The sequence below is a fragment of the Chenopodium album genome, chromosome 21 (genome assembly GCF_948465745.1).
Source record: "Chenopodium album chromosome 21, dcCheAlbu1.1, whole genome shotgun sequence".
Taxonomy (NCBI): domain Eukaryota; kingdom Viridiplantae; phylum Streptophyta; class Magnoliopsida; order Caryophyllales; family Amaranthaceae; genus Chenopodium; species Chenopodium album.
In genome coordinates this window covers 16,857,911-16,876,321 of record NC_137854.1, presented here as the reverse complement: position 1 = coordinate 16,876,321, position 18,411 = coordinate 16,857,911, and the positions used below count along the sequence as shown (strand labels likewise).

Below are 18,411 nucleotides of genomic sequence, written 5' to 3'. Positions count from 1 at the left end.
CATCTCTCTCCTCTCTCCTCCTCTCCCCTCTCTCATCCACAAAGGCACAAACCCAACGTTTTGCAGCTGCTGCTACTCCTGCAGTTGTTGTTGTTGTAGTCCCACCCCTTCCCCCCCTGTTATACCCCCTCACCCCTTCGCCGCCCAAGATTCTCTTTCCTCCTTTTCCCAATAATATTACTTTTTTTTTTTATATTATATGATATCATATTATTCCTCAATTTTATTACTTGTATTAGACTCCCATAAATTTTAGGTGTAATAAAATAAAACCAAGAGAGAGAAAATTTATTTCATCAAAATCTCAATCTCAATCCCAAATTTGTGAGACCACACAAAATCACCCTGAAAAATTAAAAAAAAAAAAAAAAAAAAATCATGAAGAGGGAACTACCCTTTACGAATCCAGAACCTTCTACCGGTACCGGCGGTAATAATAAGCCGCCGGTTTCTGGAAAGTCAAAGATGTGGGAAGATCAAAACGACGCCGGAGTTGATGAGTTGCTTGCCGTTTTGGGGTACAAGGTCAGGTCATCAGATATGGCGGAAGTTGCTCAGAAACTTGAACAGCTTGAACAAGCTATGGGGAATGTTCGAGAAGATGGTCTTTCTCAATTAGCTTCTGAAACTGTTCATTATAATCCTTCAGATCTGTCTACTTGGCTTGAATCTATGCTTTCTGAGTTTAATCCTTGTACTACTTTTGGGGATGATGATTCGTCGTCGAGTCAGATTATGTTACCTTCTCCGATTGGGTCGGTTGTAGATCCGATTGTTAACCCGACTCCTCAGAGTTCGATCCGGTTCAGTTCCGACCCGTATTCTGATTATGATCTCAAGGCGATTCCAGGTAAAGCTATTTTGACTCCGCCTTCGCCGTCTTCTTCATCAGCTTTACTCGTCAATAATAATAATAATAATAACAATAATAGCAGTAGTTGTAATAGTTTGGTTAGTAATACTACAAGCAGCTCAAGTTCAAGAGAGGCTAAGAGGTTGAAAGCCTCTAATTATGCGGCTGGTAGTGCTACTGCTACGGCTACGGCTACCGTCTCGAACCCAAGCTCATCGAAGTTAACCGCCAATTCAGCGGTGTCGAGGCCGGTGGTGCTGGTTGATTCGCAGGAGAACGGTGTTAGATTGGTGCATACTTTGATGGCTTGTGCTGAGGCAATTGAGCAGCAGAATATGGGATTAGCAGAAGCGCTGTTAAAACAAATCGGGTTTTTAGCGGCGTCTCAAGTCGGATCTATGAGGAAAGTTGCTACTTATTTTGCTGAGGCTCTTGCGAGGAGGGTGTATAAGTTGTGCCCAGATGTTCCATATGATGGCAATCTATCAGATATGTTACAGATGCACTTCTACGAGACGTGCCCTTATCTCAAATTCGCTCATTTCACGGCGAATCAGGCGATTTTGGAGGCTTTTAGTGGCAAAAAGAAGGTTCATGTTATTGATTTCAGTATGAAAGAAGGGATGCAGTGGCCAGCTTTGATGCAAGCGTTGGCGCTTCGCCCTGAAGGCCCGCCGGCTTTTCGATTAACCGGGATTGGACCGCCAGCACCGGATAATTCGGACAGATTGCAAGAAGTTGGTTGGAAGTTAGCTCAATTTGCCGATTCAATCCAAATCCAATTCGAATATCGTGGGTTTGTTGCCAATAGTCTGACTGATTTGGAATCAGCCCTGCTTGATCTTAGACCCGAAACCGAAGTTGTCGCGGTGAATTCGGTCTTCGAGCTGCATCGGTTGCTAGCTCGCCCAGGTGCAGCCGAAAAGGTGATGGGGTTAATGAAGGAAGTTAATCCAGTAATAGTTACAGTAGTCGAGCAAGAGGCGAATCACAACGGACCGGCTTTCTTAGACCGGTTCAACGAATCACTCCACTATTACTCAACCCTGTTCGACTCCTTGGAGAGCTGCGTAGACAGCCAGGATAAGATGATGTCTGAAGTATACTTAGGGAGGCAAATATGCAACGTTGTTGCTTGTGAAGGAGTAGATCGAGTCGAACGCCACGAGACGCTGGCTCAATGGAGGAATCGGTTCGGAACAGCCGGGTTCGCGCCGGTCCATATCGGCTCAAACGCATTTAAACAAGCCAGTGTATTATTGGACTACTTTGCAGGCGGTGATGGGTATGGTGTTGAGGAGAATGATGGGTGTCTAATGTTGGGGTGGCATAGTAGGCCACTAATCACAACCTCAGCTTGGCAACTCGCCAAGAGTAATCAAAACTCCCCAACTCGGCATTGAGTGGAGTTAAGTCGAGTCGAGTTAAATCGAGTGGAGTTGAGACAACTCGGGTGTAAATCAAGGGAAACATTTCACATGACATGATGATAAGAGGGTAAGGAAGAGGTGGTGAGAGTGAAAGGGCGTAAAAACGAGTTAGGTAACTCAGTGGGGGACCACAACCTAACCACTGCGCCAATTATACAAATTATCTCTCACTTTGTTTTTCCTATTTTCTGAGTCTGATTGATGTGCTGAGCTGGGTGTGTTAGTGCGGTTGGGACCTACCACTACTTCTCAATTCCCAATTTCAGTAGTAGTACTGTCTTTTCTTTTCTTTTCTTTTCCTCTCTCTCTCCACCTTAGAAATTCCTCTCTTTTTTATTTTCTTCTTATCTTTTGATATTTTTATTTTTTTCTTTTTTGTGTTGAAGGAGGGTACTTGTAAGTTTTTTCTGTGAGGGTGAAATTTAGAGGTGAAAAAGTTGTATTTATATATGGCCTTTTCTGTTCTCTTAATAAAAAGAAGGCAACATTTTCAAATGATTTTGTTTACTTAGTTACTTGCTTATTTACTCTTTATACTTCACTTGTTCTTTTGTCCACATAATTATTTTTGGAGTAGAAATTCAGTTTTACATGACTTTTATACAAAGTTGAAGGTTTGATAAAGTCATAAAGATATAGTGACAGAAGATAAGTATGTGTAAAGAACTACGCACTAAAATTTTTGCTAAAATCAGCCTAATGAAACAGAAATGTTAAAATTATAGTCTAAATATGGGGTATGAACTAATTGACTTAAAAGAAAAGGAAATTGATTTTGCCACATCCTTTATTGATTTTGGCACACCGTTATGTGAGAAGAGTATAGAAAATTGTGCTCTCACATAGGGGTGTCCTAAAATCAATTAAGGATGTGCCAAAATCATTTCTCAAAGAAAAGTTTTGTTTTAATTACATGATTTCACATTTTCACATGATTATCATTTATATTACACAATTATCAATCATGTACTAGATTTATTTGCATAGAAAATTTTAGAGATTCCAAGCAAAAACAATAAAAAGAAGTACGATTAAGAAATTTTTTTAGCAATTGCTATTTGCATTGAAATACTTTACAATTTCATTGTTTAAAGTCACTATATTTATTTATTTATTTATTGTTAAAGTCACTATATTGTTTACACATATTCAATACAAATAAATGAAATAATGTTTGAAAATAAGATAATATGACAATAGAGTTTAAGTTTCACAAGTATATTGTAGAGTTGGAATATATTAAACCCCTATAATCTCTGCTCCGTATTATGTAAGAGAAGAGGGAGGGAAATATGAAAGTTATTGTCTAAATATGAACTACTGCTGGTGAGAAGGAAGATGAGTCGCGATCTATTTCTCCGTGTCTAGCTGATAACATCGATGAAGGTTCAAGCACTACGAAGGGGAGTGAAGTTCATGCGAGAGACTATCCTACCACTAACATTGCTGTAGTGGAGTCCGTAGGTTCTAATAAAGCTGGCCCCATGGCTTTTGAACCCGACCAAGTGGCAATCTTTTCATTCACCCTCTACCTTCATGTTCTTTGCCACAACAAGAAAGCAAGGAATGTCGTAGATGTCAAGGGCGAAGAACAGGAAAGGTAAAACGTATTTTAGGTTCTGTTTTTACAGGTCAAAAAAGCGCAAAGGATCAAGCTTCGAGCATCATATGACTAATGTCCGTGATCGAATATGTCCATTTCCTTATTTGGACTGCCAAGCAAGCCATGAAAGTCGTATCCCATTTTCCAGGTTTAGGTCATGTGTTAGTATAAGAGAGCTAAACCCTCTTCTTGTTTTACTTGTAGTCTTTAGACTGTTGTATAAAAAAAATAATAAAAAAATGAATAAATGGTAAAGTAATTAATTCTTAAAATCACCATACACATTACGTGCATATAACGCTAGTATATATTTAATGAAACTAGATTTAACTATAATGTCATACATATTGTTTGTCACTCGATTTAATACATCCTTTGCTTTGCATTTTATTAATAGTTTATACATTGTATTTTTGTTAAGTAAAATCTATAACCCTTATAAACATGCAAAAGTATTTACTGTAGCTGGTAAATAGTACTTTGTGGTGCTATTACAGCCTTGCCCCCAACATTAATAAATTGCCCATTCTGCCCCTTATTCCTACTGTTTGTTGCCTGCTGTTTACTTGGCCTTCACTCCCTCACCGACTTCCTCAGTAGTTCCTTAATCCCCCTCTGTATTTTTATCTCAGAAGGAAAAAGGGGAAACAAGGAGAGAGAAACTTAGAGAGAGAAACTTCAGCAACTCAAGACCAACGATGGTGCTTCGATTCTTCTCAGCGTTTCGATTTTTCGACTCTGAGGTTGTGGAAGACGATTTTTTTATCGTTACATTTATCAGGTTCGATCGCATTTCTCTTTCTCGATTTAGTTTCAAATTTTTGGGCTTTGCTTGTTCGATTTGTCGTGGATTTTTTGCATATATGTTCCTGTTGCTTTCGAATTTTTCGGGTTGAATCTTTGTGGGTGTATTTGTGCGAAATCGTTTCGTTTTTAATGGGGTTTATTTGATCGATTTGTTTTCGATTTTTTGGGTTTATTTGTTTGATTGATTTTCAATTTTTAAAAGATTATTTGTTCTATTTATTTTCGTTTTTTGGGTTGAATTTTAGTGCCTTCTTCGATTGTGTGGTGGTTTTTTTTTGGGTTGAATTTGAGTGATTTATCTTTTTTTAGGTTAATTTTTTATATTGTTAGTAGCATTATTGTCTGATTTGTAACAGAATTGTTGATCTCCAGGTACAATTCTATCTCTCCTTTATCTTCCTTGTTCAAATTGGTTCAATTTTTATCTAACCTTTAATATGAACGTTGACTATTTTTTATTTTTTTGTTTTTGGTTTATTTCTCCTCTTTTTTCCTTTTTTTCATTTTCTTTTCTCATCCTCTAGTTTCTTTGTTTTCTTTCTAAAATAGGCGGAAGGAGTAAGACGGAGCAAGGTTTGGTGGATTCGAGTTTGAGCTGAAGACACTCATATATTATTGTATGGTCGATTTGTTATTTAAATATTTAATTTCTAGAAAGTAATGATTTATTTATGATCTGTGTGCTGTGATTTGTGTGTTGTTGTTGATGTTTGTTTGTGTTTTGTGGAATTGATGGAATTTTAATTTGATTGATTGAGAAACAAACTCAGTTGATATTAGGCTATTTTTTTGTCAAATCTAAAGTGTTTTTAGTAAATTGGTAAATAAATTGGTGAGAGTTATGAGCTCCAACTATTGGAAAAGTCGAGAACCCTCATCGTCACCATCCTGGAAACAAAAAGCATTAATGTGAAAGATCTGAGTTTAGTGTGATTATGCCTAATTTATAATTGTAATAGGATTGAACTAATGATGCTTGAGTTAAATTAGATTTCTCGCTTATAGTCAATAGTATTGTTAAATAGTGGCCTGCTGTGTCTGAATATGGGTGAAAATTTTCTATTTATTTTATTACCTCTTGTTCTGCGTAGTTTGCGGTATTAGGTGGTTTGTATAGAGCAAGGTCGAACGCGTCGTCGCCTGAGAGTACCCCTATGGAGTATGAGGTTCATATGGTGGAAAAGAAGGTGGTTGGTGAGGAGGGGAAGTCAGAACAGCAAGGTTAAGGCGATGGAAGACCGTGTTTTAAGAATGTTTTCGAGGTTGTGAGGGAAATTCAGGTGCAATTTGAGAGGCCTGCCACTTCTGGGGGTGAGATTGCTAAGGTGCTGGAGGTGGGTAAACTTTGGCATCAAAGAAAGAATGCAGCTTACCAAGGTTAGGAGATTGCATTTTACATCAATTTGTTGTGTTTGTGAGTTATTTTTGTTTCTTGATTGCTTAAACTGTTTGATTGTTACCAGGGGATAGGATTATTAATTTATTTTAATTGGCATTTGTGGCTTGTGAAACAGTTTCTACAAAGATGCTCAATGTGATTACTCCATCATTACCCTCTTCATCGAAAGATGAGGCTTCTCTAGACCTTGATGAAGATGTCCAATTGCGATCAGCTAATCTTTCAGCTACCTTGCAAAAATTGTATCTTTGGGAGAAGAAACTCTTCGACGAAGTCAAGGTATACACACTTTCACTCTCACCAAATAGTTAGTATTTGACCTGGTTTATGCTTATTAATACAATCATTCAAGATTTTGTTGGAAAATTTTATGATTCTTTTGAAGCTTATAGCCGATCTGTTGTGTTTTATTTGTTGCTATGCTTAACGGTTGTTCAAGAATCAGGATCTGTTATATCCAATTTAGGGCTTTTCTATTAAAATAAAAAATATATTAAATTTGATTGTAATGCAAAAGGTTGTTATGGTGTCAGGGATGGTGATGAGGTATGTTTTGCTTGCATACCCTTTGAAACTATCAGTGCTCCGACATTTTTTGTTGCAAGCAGCATGGGAAATTATGTCATATTGGTGTTGTAAATGAAAGTGAATTACATAGAGACTGATCCTTTCTAAAACTTTACCTTGGTTGTTTTCAACTGTGTACACAATCCGTTGTTGTAGCAAAGCAAAAATCTACTTACATGTTAGTTATTAGTTATAGTAGCTTTTCTCAAGTGAAAGTGAGAAGTCTTAAATTTTTAGCATGTTTTTTGCTGGCAGTTAATTCTAGCTAAGTTGGATTAATTCGAGTCTACTTTACATCATCTGATAGTGTCTTGTTTGCGAAATTTTGCACTTCAGGTTGCGAACAATGTTTATTTGTAATGGTTAATCTTTTCAGCTGTGTATTGCAGATTATAGTTAATTTATTTTATTAGCAACTTAGTAAGCATGTTCTTCTAACAATTTGTGTATAGTGGCATGCAAGATTTGTTAATTTATTTTCCTTCCTGATCATCTTGTTTCTTGGAGATCAAATATCAGTAAAATGATGTGTACCTGGCTGTGATAGTCAGACCATCAAATAGTAGTGTAGTGTATTTAAATCTTTAGGCAACAAGGCCATCTGATAATATGCACCTGTGACTGTTGTCATGCTGGTTTTCCAGACTATAAAAGCATGAAAGTGAACATGCGAGAAACAGATTGCTGTTCTAAAGGGACAATACAAGAATAAAAAACACCTTACATACTGAGCTAAGGAACGGACAGTAGTTTAAACATGCACTACACAGCATATAAGAAAGCTAAGGACTGTTTTATTATGTTAAAGCTATGATTGTAGTGATACGGTACAGTAAAATAAGCAAGAAACATCGGGCTAGGACAAATTATGGAAAGAGAGGTAAAATTTAACCAGGTTTGAAAGTTGCAAAGGTGTAATTCATAGATGCATTGCATCACTTACAAATCAGGGTGGCCAATTTCATACAAGTATAATATAACCCAGCCTCCAAGCTTCATTAAGGCAGAAAATAGATTGGTCTGAGCTTGAGAATCTATGGAGTATGCATCCAGGAAGAATTTGAAGATCTCACAAAGTACTAAAAGCATTAGCCAGAGGAATAAATGGTGAAATCTCAGCTTGATCATGTGCCTTAAGTGTGTTCAACTTGATTTTACCAGATTAAGTGTTTTTTAGAGGTCTTTTAGAATTGTTTCATGAGTAGGATAATGAAGCTGAGGATGACTTGATTTATGTGGGATCAACAGAGGAGTTGTAGAAGATGGAGGTAGCTTATATATCTTTTGAGAGTCAAAAACCGAACTTACCTTTGGAGGTTGCAATTCTTCACTGTGGCCTACATGTAAAGAGCAAGCTTATATATCTTCTGATAGTTTTTGTCTATATGAATGGAAGACAATCAGTGTCTGTGGAAACATGAGCACATTTTGTATGTTTTCATGTAGGTCTTATTCTATTTGTAATGGACATGAACATAAAATGCTATATATTGCCTGAGAATATATTATCCTTCCCTATGAATCTTTATTTTCATGAATAGAAGAATAAAACAAACATGGTATAGGACTCCTTTATGCTGGGATGGTGGTGATGGTAAGGAAAATATTCATGTAAAACTACAAACATAGCAAGAGATGTATTCAAAGCTCACCTCCTCAGCCAAACGTCTCCCAGCCCCATCAATACCGCCAAAAGTTTAAGTGAAGGAATTTGATGAACTTGCTGAAGATATTAGAAAGAGAAAGAGCAGTTTAAGCATCCGAACTAAGAATACTGAATAATAATAATAAATGGGCTCCAGAAAAACAAACTGTTTGACCACAGCACTATCACACTCACACAGGGCGATGCTAATGCTAGGTGCATTGTCCCCCTTCATCATACAAAGGTATGCACTCACATTATAAAAGGCAAATGAGATGAACAAGTAAACCCATTCTCAAATCTTAATTGCTCAGGAAATCTATTGCCTGATGGAGTGATGGGTAAAAAAAATCTTGATTTTAACATATATGTAGTACTCCTTGGCATTTGACTTACGATTTTTTTGGGACCTATGAATAAACAAATTTTAGGGATTGTTATTAACATATTATTCATGTATCTTCTTCCTTTTCAATATAAAATTTTATGATTCTTTTGAAGCTTATAGTTGATCTGTTGTGTTTTATTTGTTGTTATGCTTAACGGTTGTTCGAGAATCAGGATTTGTTATATCCAATTTAGGGCTTTTCTATTAAAATAAAAAATATATTAAATTTGATTGTAATGCAAAAGGTTGTTTGGGTAATGGTAGAGGATGTCTTTTCGTTGTGAGTTGTGACTGTAGCTACAAGCCTACAATTCTAATTTTGTCATGCGGTTGTTAATTAGGTATCATGAAATGGTTAGATTGTGAAGAAAATATAGCTGGATAATATGGGTGGGTTGAGAGTTTGATTTGGGCAAGCAATTGTTTTGTACTGAGTTTGGTTCGCAAAGTAGACTTCCACACTTTCTAAATTAATGCTATTTTGCTGACTGTCCCTATACTTAGTATACTATAGTATACTTGGTTAAGAAATGCACATAATTTTGGCAGCACAGATTTTTTTTCCCTGATTCAATGCATGGTGAATTGTTTTATGAAAATTTATTTCCTAATAATGCTTATGCATGACAAAGTCAATTAAGCTGCCGAAAAAGTTCTATTTTATTACATCTGCTTTCTTTGCGATTGTACCACTTTTTTGTGGTCTTTAATGTTTTTCTTACTCTATTGCTCTCTGGACTGATAAATCTATCTGGTCTTTCTATAACCCTTATAAACATGCAAAAGAAAATACTGTAGCTAGTGAATAGTACTTTGTGGTGCTATACATAGACACCCTTAATTTTAATGGATTGCCGGAATTGCCCTTGCTTAGCCAAGTTGTATTTGCTTGCCCTTCCATTGACTGCCAGCTAAGGTAGGTTGATGCTTGGGCTTGGCTGCTCTTTCTCATTCCTCGACTCTCTTTTTCACCGACTTCCTTTGCTCTCTGTCAGAAACCTAGAGAGAGAAACCTTCGACACCTTCAGCAATCACCGATTATCCATTCGATGATGGTTATGGGGCTTCGGTTCTTCTTTGGGGTAAGATCTTTATCCTTTTTATAAGTATCTAATATCAATTTGACAATCTAGGGTTTAGCTTTAAATCCATAGAAGTCCAGTAATCCTCTTTTTTTTTTTTTTTTTTTTTTTTTTTTTTTTTTTTTTTTTTTTGGTAATTCTTCTTAATTAATAATCTGAATTTTGATTGAAAAATCAAAGGTAATTCTTCTTAATTAATTTTTTGAATTTTGATTGAAAATCCGAACTATTTCTTGATGAAGGAGTGGTGATTTCGCCCTTTTGATTTTGACCCGAGAAAGGAGAAAAGAGGAGAGAACTGGCTGAGTTTATATCTGTCGATGAAAGGAATTACAAAGCTGCTCAAGTTTGTGTGTTTTCTTTAATTTTGTTTGCTTTTTTTTTTCCCTTCTGGTTTTAGGGTTTAGATGTTTTTTTTCTTCTGAATAAAAAGATTTAATTCGATTTGTATTTTTAATTTTGAATTTATTTTCTTATTTTGATGCTCTATATACTGAGATATGGAAGAATAACCGAGATTCGAGCTAAAAATCGCTAATCAAAACAAGTGCATTTTGTATAATTGGTCGAATGACTGAGATTTGATACTTGTATATTGGTCGAATGACTGAGATTTGATACTTGTATATTGGTTGAATGACTGAGATTTGATACTTGAATATGCATATATTTGATGTATTTTGTATAATTAAGAAAATTCCTACAGTTTTATAGGGGTATTTTGATGTATTTTAAGATTCTGGCATTTTAATTGGGGTTTGGATGTATTTTGGATATTTGAGTAAATTTCTGCAGTTTAATAGGAATATTTGGATTTATTTTGGATATTTGAGAACAATCCTGCAGTTTAATAGAAATACTGATGTGTTGTTGTAGACACCCATTTGTGTCTCCCCAAAACCAAACTCAGTGATGAATGCCTTTCACGTCGAACCATAATCGAATGAGGTGAAAGTGTGGAAAAGTCAAGTGTTGCGGTTTAGTTTTATTAAAAATTCTCTTCTCTCTGTTTTTGAAAACAACTCTATTTTATTTAAAATAGCCAATCTAGTTTAGTTTGTTCCATGATAAGGGTCCAATAATAGTGTAATTGGATGGGGCTCGAAAAGACTTTTCCAACGATATATTATAAGCCCAATTCCGATCAATATTGAGGAAGTTATGGCCAAAATACTAAACTGGGCCCGGTTCATTATTTACATACGGCCCAATGATCTAGAGGAGGGCCCAACGTTAATTATTATTTCTAAAATAATTAGGATTAATTATAACTTTCTAGAAGTTTCTAGAAGGTTCTTTTAAATTCTAATATTATTAGATTTAATAATTATTTTAAGATGGATTTTTATTTGGAATAAAATATTATTATTTTATTATTATTTTTAAGTATACGTTTTATCTTCTGTACGGATTCCGTAAATCAAATTTGGTTAAAGATCGGATTCCGCGTGGAAAGTGCGTGCAAGCCAGGCTGTCGCCAAACGACAGGTCTGTCGCCTGGCGACAGACCTTGTCGCCTCGCTACAGAGTGAATTTTCTGGCGACAATGTGTAGTTTTATTTCTTATCAAATTCTGTCAATTTCCATACTATTTTCCTTATAAATAGGGTCCTCGACCTCCGTTTTTATTCACCAACAATCAACTCTCATCAAGAATTACTTGATCTCTCTCTTTCTAAACTAGCTTTTATTAAACACAATTCCGCATACGCAAGATTTAGAATCAGCTAGCCAAGTTCGAAGTTGCCTTCGCTCTAGACGTGCAAGTTTTAATATTTTATGAGGGTTTGGTCCAAATCTAGTTTAAACTTTATTCAATTTGATTCATTAATCTAATTCTTTAATTATTCTTTATTATTTTAATTGAAGTTTGCTAACTTGTGTATTTTGTTATTAGAAAGAGGTACGAGGCTTCAAAGTATGTAATCTTATTACCCTCTTTCAACGTAGAAAGCATGTTTATTATTGTTTAATTCCTAGTATCATGTTAGGATGTTTTTATTACTTTCTAGTATCATGTTTAGGATGCCTTTTATCGTTAGTACCATGTTAGGCTAAAGCTTTGATCTTTAATGCTTAGTGACATGCTAGGATTTGTTATTAATCTTGTTAGTATCATGCCTAGGATCTTGCTATTATTTAAGCTTTATTATGCCTTAACATGATTATTATTGATTATTATTATGTTGCTTGATATTATATTTTATTGTTATTGTTTGATCACACCTTTTACGCATGTTTAAAGGGAATTTGTACTTGAAATCACGCTTAGTATGATAATTAATAATTTGGTTTAGGCTAACATGATTTTAATTCAAGTGATCGCCAATAATAATTTTATTTGTGCATTAATATTCAACCAACATAGATAAACAGGTTTAGGGTTAATATAATGTTTGCATGTTAGTCAGAAAGCGCACATGAATACGAGTAGAACAAAGTAGAGGCCTATTTTATAGGGGGAGCCCTTTCTTTTGTAGATTGGATTCGTACCCTCATCCCCGAACCCTATTTGGTTCCTGACCTTATGGAGTTGACGATCTCCTGGATCGTTTTGGGTTTACAAGTTCCTAAAACTTGTTGGCGACTCTTTTGCTCTAGCTTTCTTCCCTTTGGAACGCCACCATACTTTAGTGTATGATCACAGTGGGGTTTAAGCTTGGGGTTATAGTGCTTGAAATATTCCCTACAGTTGTGTACACAATATCTGATTCCTTTCTCTTTCTTGTTCTTATTGGCTCAACTTTCAACCCTTCTCTTGTTCTTATCACTGGCGATCTCACAAGTTTATATGCCGTCTTGTTTTCTCCATTTTTGGTAAACTTTGATGTTATTGAGCTACGTTTTTGTAGGGTTTGCTTTGATTTGTAATGGGTTTAGTTTGATTTTATAATTGGGTTTTCTACTTTGCTTTAATTCTTAGAATTGTAGTTTAGGTTTGTGCAATTAAAGGGTTTAAAATTTGAACTTGAAGAATTGTTTCATTTGTTGTTAAAGATGAACTAATTATGAATTGTTGAGACATTGACTTTGTTAATCTTCATTTGCAGCTGACTAAGATCCTAGCATCGTGTTATTCAATTGCTAAAGATCAGATTTGCTTGGTGTATTTCTTAATGGGTTTTTGTTATTTTTACTTGTGTTTTTCTGATAGTGTGATTTTTTGGGATCTGATATTGTGATTGCAATTTTTAGTTGGGTATTTGTTAAGGTTTGATTTTTGTTGTAATATTCTTTGAAGTTGATTTAGTAAGGCTACCATTTTTTATATGAGGTCTGAACTGTAAGGTGAAAGATTGATTTATTAGGGGATACTTAATTTCGAATTTTTTGATTAGAGATTGATTTTTAAAAATTTTAACAGTGATTAATTTTGAATTTAATGAACTAGGTATTAATCAAAATGGGGGTTATAGGTGACATTCCGGTAACAACTATTGAGGATGTAGAGCGCTGCTAGAAGGGAGAAAGAGGAACAAAAGGTCACACTTCTGTGATGTCTTTGCAAAGGTATGAATTTAAGTGGCCTGTTTGATCTGGTTTGATAGTATGATCATGTTTTGATAAATTTGTGTAGTTGGAGTCCCTAATACAATTTATACCACATGTTAAGATACATCCTAAATACATACTACCTCCGTTTTTTATTAGTTGACACGTTTTGACTTTAGCACTATTCACACACTCCCCTTTGACCATGTTTTGTGATTTATACGTAATGAAAAATATAGCCATGTGGGGTCTTGTTAGATTCGTCATGGTATATATTTTCAAAATATCAAGTTTTTATAATTTTTACTTATCGGTAACTAAAGATATTAACGTTTTGATTTGTGCATTGGCAAACGTGACTAAAGAAAGGTGTCAAGCAACTAAAAAGAAACGGAGGAAGTAGTATTTAGTTTCCATTCAGCACCTATTTTACACTTGCAATTTGGATCTTGTTCATTTGTATAGTTAATATTTTGCATAACATATTAAAAATTGAGCAAGCTTTGTGCAGTGTGTGCTCGATTGCAATGTTGTTTTTCAATTTATATTTGAAAAGAATAAGCATATATAATTACTTTATCTCCTCTGCACAATCATACAATTTTCCTATTCTGTTATGAGGTCATGGAGTCTTGAAAGCAGTCTCTTTGTTAGTTGCGTACCCTTTATCTTCCCGACCCGATTTCATAATAGTGTAGCATGTTATCGATACTGCACGTTTATGTATGTTAAAGACTTCGTAGTTTTATTTGTAGTCTTTTACTTATGTACTAAGTCCAAGCTCTGAAGTTATAAAAAAAAGAGTATATGTTGAATATTAATGCGAATTTGGAGTACTATAAAGTAAGTATCTTCTTTTCTTTCTTTTGCAGTTTTATCATCAGTTTCAGGGCTTCAAGTTGCGGAAACGAAACTAAATGAGGGTTAGTCGCTGTATTGACCTTTATTCTTTGTAAATGCTGAAATTCTTAGTTATGCAGCTCATGTTGGAGCATCCAAAAAAAACTATTCTTGATCTTTTTGTCTTATTTAAAATTCTGTGGAGTATATTTCACCCTAATCTCTTAACAGCTAGCATTAAGTTTGTAGATGTGTGAATGTTGATGTCAATGTATCATTCTCCTAGAAGTAGGAATTTTTCTGCATTCTATCTTAGAGAAGTTGGTTAATTTCTCGAACTTTGATGGAATTTCTGGTTGTTCTTCTTGGAAGTATAAAGATACTATTTCATATACTTCCTCTGTTTTCTTTTATGTGTAACACAACCTTTGGACATGCTTTTTTAGGAGTTAATTATAGTAGGTAAACGAGCCAATTTATCAACATTATTCCAACACCCAGAATAGAGAAGGGTTAACTACTACATTTATAGATTATATTTTGATTGATCTGTCCGTTACATCACCTAATTTTTCCCTCAAAGTGTGTGCCATGAAGGTGTATTGCTAATAAAAGAAAATGGAGGAAGTATATGCTTGATCAATCTTAGAGACATTGAATTTTTTCCTTTGTGACAAGGTATTGATATTTAGGAGTGATAACATTAGCCAAAAGAGATGTAGCTTTTGGGGAGATTTATGAGCTTTACATGTGTAAAATTTTTCCTTGCATTATTCTAAATAAACAAGGGTGTGACAACCATTAAAACTACTCCAAGGGGTAATAGCTTCCTATAGGGCTATAGCTACACAGTTAAATGGCCTTTCTTGGATAGAAGTACTATTGCCATATTTTGTTGATGCTTTTTATGTACTTCACATTTTGTTACGTTCTGTATTTTTGTTAGTTTGTAATTTTTTTTCCATGTATGAATTTAGGCTAATTTTCCTTCAATAAAACCTGGAAACAAGTGGAAAATGGAGAAAAGAAAGGGAACCTAATGCAATTTGCTGTTTGTGTTTGATCTTTTGGGATCCATTTTTAATGACAGCTATGCTATGGGTTGTTGAAGGTATAGAAGCTATGTTTGCAGATATTGGTCACTTTACAACCTTCTCCATAAAGGTATGTTATCGTAGGTCATGTAGTCTAGAAGTTGCATCTATATACTGTCCTTTTCGGTTTAAGACTAGGTTTCAAGACCCAACATAATCGCCGAATCTAGATACCTAGGAACCAAAGCATGGTTGACACTTGACAGAAGAAGCGAATAAAATGAATGGAATTCTGTTAGCAAGGTGCTATAGAGCCAGTAAGAATTTAGTCAAAGCTCGTCTCTTAACTCAACTGAAATTAGCTGATCAAGCAGAGTTTGAAATGTGAAATGCTAGCATGCATTGTGCAAGTTCAAATGTCTTTATCAAATGAAAATAAAAAAGTGATTTGTGAGTAATGATACGAATTATATATTAAAGGTCAGATATATGATTATCACAGGTGTAATATTTCTGAGTTGTATGTTTGAATTGATTATAGGTCAAATATATGAATATCATCGGTGGAAAGTCCTTTGAGTTTGAAGTTTCTGAACTAAAAATGAATTTGACTTGATTTGACTCGATCAAGCTACCCTAAACTTTAGTTCAGTTTAAATCATTATATCTCTTATGCAGGATTTGAACCATGCAGTTTTGAGATGAAATCACATATTAGTATTTCTTATTGTATTTAGTTGCATGTATTGCTAATAGTTATGACCTGCATACGGTATAAATTTGATGGGTGCAGAGGACAAGTTGTTGAAATATGTACGTGTTAAAGCCATTCTTGTGAATAGTTAGAGTTTTCTAATTTATATTGTGGCTACTAAAAGGTTATGCATATACATATAAAAGGTTGGGGGGACACTCTGCTTGATGAAGCTTAAATACATATACATATAATATTGTAAGGTATTTTCTCTCCTTCAATTTGATGTGGTTGAATAGAAAGATGTAATTGCTTATTTCTGGAAATTTAGGCTCTAATTTTTTACTTTCCCTGGGTTTTTGCTCAAATTCTTTAATTTAGATGTTTGTTTTTTAATAATCGAAAATCATTTCTCGATCTAGTATTTCATTGTAAATCTAATTAGGTTCTTATTGTACTTGGATTTGAAAATAATTATCAAGTTTGTTTGGAATTTTGAACAAAATTAGGGTGTATTCTTATTTCTTCTCGACTTTATACAACCCTCAAACCAAATTCAAGCTTCCCCCAGAATTATCTTTATAGTTTTGTGATATTTGATGTTGAATATATTGTCATTGGTTAGGTTCTATTCAAGGTTTTGTTTATATTACAAATTATCTTTTGCTCTCAAACTATAAACCTATTCCTGCAGTTTGATATTAATGTGTTGTGGATACCATATCTGTCTCCTTTCTCTTTCCTGTAATAATTGGTTAAATTTTCATCTTTTCTATTGGATTTAACCTTTTATAGTTTTGTATGAATGTTGACTGTTTTTTTTTATACCAACGGTTCAGGAAGTGAGTTTGATGGTGGCCGTTATTCTACTCAGAGTTTTACTGGTGGTGAGGATCGGATACCGAGGAAAGTGTTAGTGTTAGTCTCCCTTGATTATAGTTCTGTTGGTTATTTTTTGGGACATATTTAGAGTGTTTTTATCTTTGATTTGCATGATTTGGTGTTCTGATTTTGTGACTTTTATGATGTTTGTGTCATATGGTAAATGCTTGATTAAGATATGAGCTATTTTGGGTAGCCTGGTTTTGAGAAATGGGAGATTTCGAGATGATTATCCACCTTTTGGGGCAAATTGAAGAGCAACTGAGCGATTTGGTTATCCTGAATTGACTATTAAATTGTTGGGTTGTGGGGCATTTCTGGTGCTGATCACATTGGAGAAATGTTCTCATGCATCCTTTGTCTTCTTCTCCCTCATACCTTGCCAAAGTTGGGGCTTTCTGAATTATTGTATGCTTTTCCTTTTCCCCCTTTTTTTGGGTAGGGTGTTTCTGCTTGGGTACATGTATTTAAGTATTTTATTACATCATTTTTATGCTAGTTTGTATGTATTTGGGAGGGATGTCTATGTGTGTAGACTTTTCTATGTCCCAAGTATTAGCTTTTTAACTACGATGCATAGCATTATTGGTCCAAAGCAAGTGTTAATTGTCTACAAGTTCTTGTTATTTTCTGAATATTTAGTCATATGCTATTAAGAGTCACAACTTGCATTTAGATACTCTTGTATAGGCCACCTTGAGAGGGTAATTGTGCACATGATCTGGAAAACCAGTATTAGGCTATCAAATACTGCATAGTTTGTTCAACTGTACTAGTTTTATTTCATATGATTGATCTGTCTCAGAAAAAACTATGTTTGTACTCAACAGCTTCATTAGAATTTTAACTTTCAATCTAACAATTGTTTGGTTTTATATATGCTCAAGCTTTGTTATGACATACATTGCCATTTCTTCTAGAAATTGTCTATTTGCCAAACCAATTAGGTAACTAATAAGGATAGAAATAGTTGCCTTAGTGACAATTATTACAACTTATTCTTTTATTGATTGTCGGGCAACAGAATAGAGGTAATACTAAAATACAGATTATTGGTAGATGGTGTCCTGATTAGCCGATTATTGAGTAATGATTGAAATGTATGGCATGTTTGTTTTATTTTTTTGATTACCGGAATGCAATTTTTGATGAAGTGTATGGTATGCTACAATTTTACAGGTCAGGAAACATTGCTGCAGAGATGTCGAGAGCTGGAAAACATCCAAGATACAAGCAATAGATAGTGCTAATCTAGATCAGATTTGTAAGATGTGTTCTATTTAAGCTCCCTTAACAGATTATCAAGAATATTGAGTCATTAAAGAAGTCATAATTGTACCTCAAAAATTTTTGTTGATCTTAAATTAGTGTCACAATTTCTAAATTTAAGTGTTTTGCTAACTACTTGGGGGGTGTTAAACGTTGAGTAATCTAACCATGGAATACATCTCTATTTTAAATAAATAATGACCATGAGGGTCTTTAAAATTATTGCTTTTTTCTTTAACAAAAATGGATGATTTTTTTTAAAACTTATGAGAAATAATTAGGGGTTTTTAAAGCTTTGGATGATCTAATGTGATGGTGTGTTCTATGTATTTCTCGATTATTAATTCTCTCTCAATTTATGTGTCCGAAAATCATTTTGGTTAAATGTCGAATAAGTTATTCAGTAAAGATTTTGGGAATCACATT

General features: G+C 34.5%; 1 protein-coding gene and 1 long non-coding RNA gene across 13 annotated transcripts; both read left to right on the top strand.

Moving 5' to 3' along the window:
- LOC145600137 (DELLA protein GAI-like) lies at positions 1-2,778 on the top strand. Its single transcript, XM_081656028.1, has one exon. It carries the CDS (start codon positions 379-381, stop codon positions 2,254-2,256), a length of 1,878 nt encoding a protein of 625 aa, XP_081512154.1. The 5' UTR covers positions 1-378; the 3' UTR covers positions 2,257-2,778.
- A 1,675-nt stretch (positions 2,779-4,453) lies between these two features.
- LOC145602718 (uncharacterized) lies at positions 4,454-18,161 on the top strand. Of its 12 annotated transcripts, none has more exons than XR_014104604.1 (9): positions 4,454-4,667; positions 5,243-5,310; positions 5,785-6,070; positions 6,208-6,371; positions 9,688-9,774; positions 10,017-13,284; positions 14,139-14,189; positions 15,197-15,270; positions 16,674-18,161. It is a non-coding gene; the product is annotated as an uncharacterized LOC145602718 (long non-coding RNA). The 12 variants fall into 12 exon arrangements; XR_014104602.1 differs by having other exon boundaries at positions 14,139-15,270; positions 16,674-16,746; positions 17,896-18,161; XR_014104603.1 differs by having other exon boundaries at positions 14,139-15,270; positions 16,674-16,752; positions 17,896-18,161.
- The last annotated feature ends 250 nt before the right edge of the window (positions 18,162-18,411 follow it).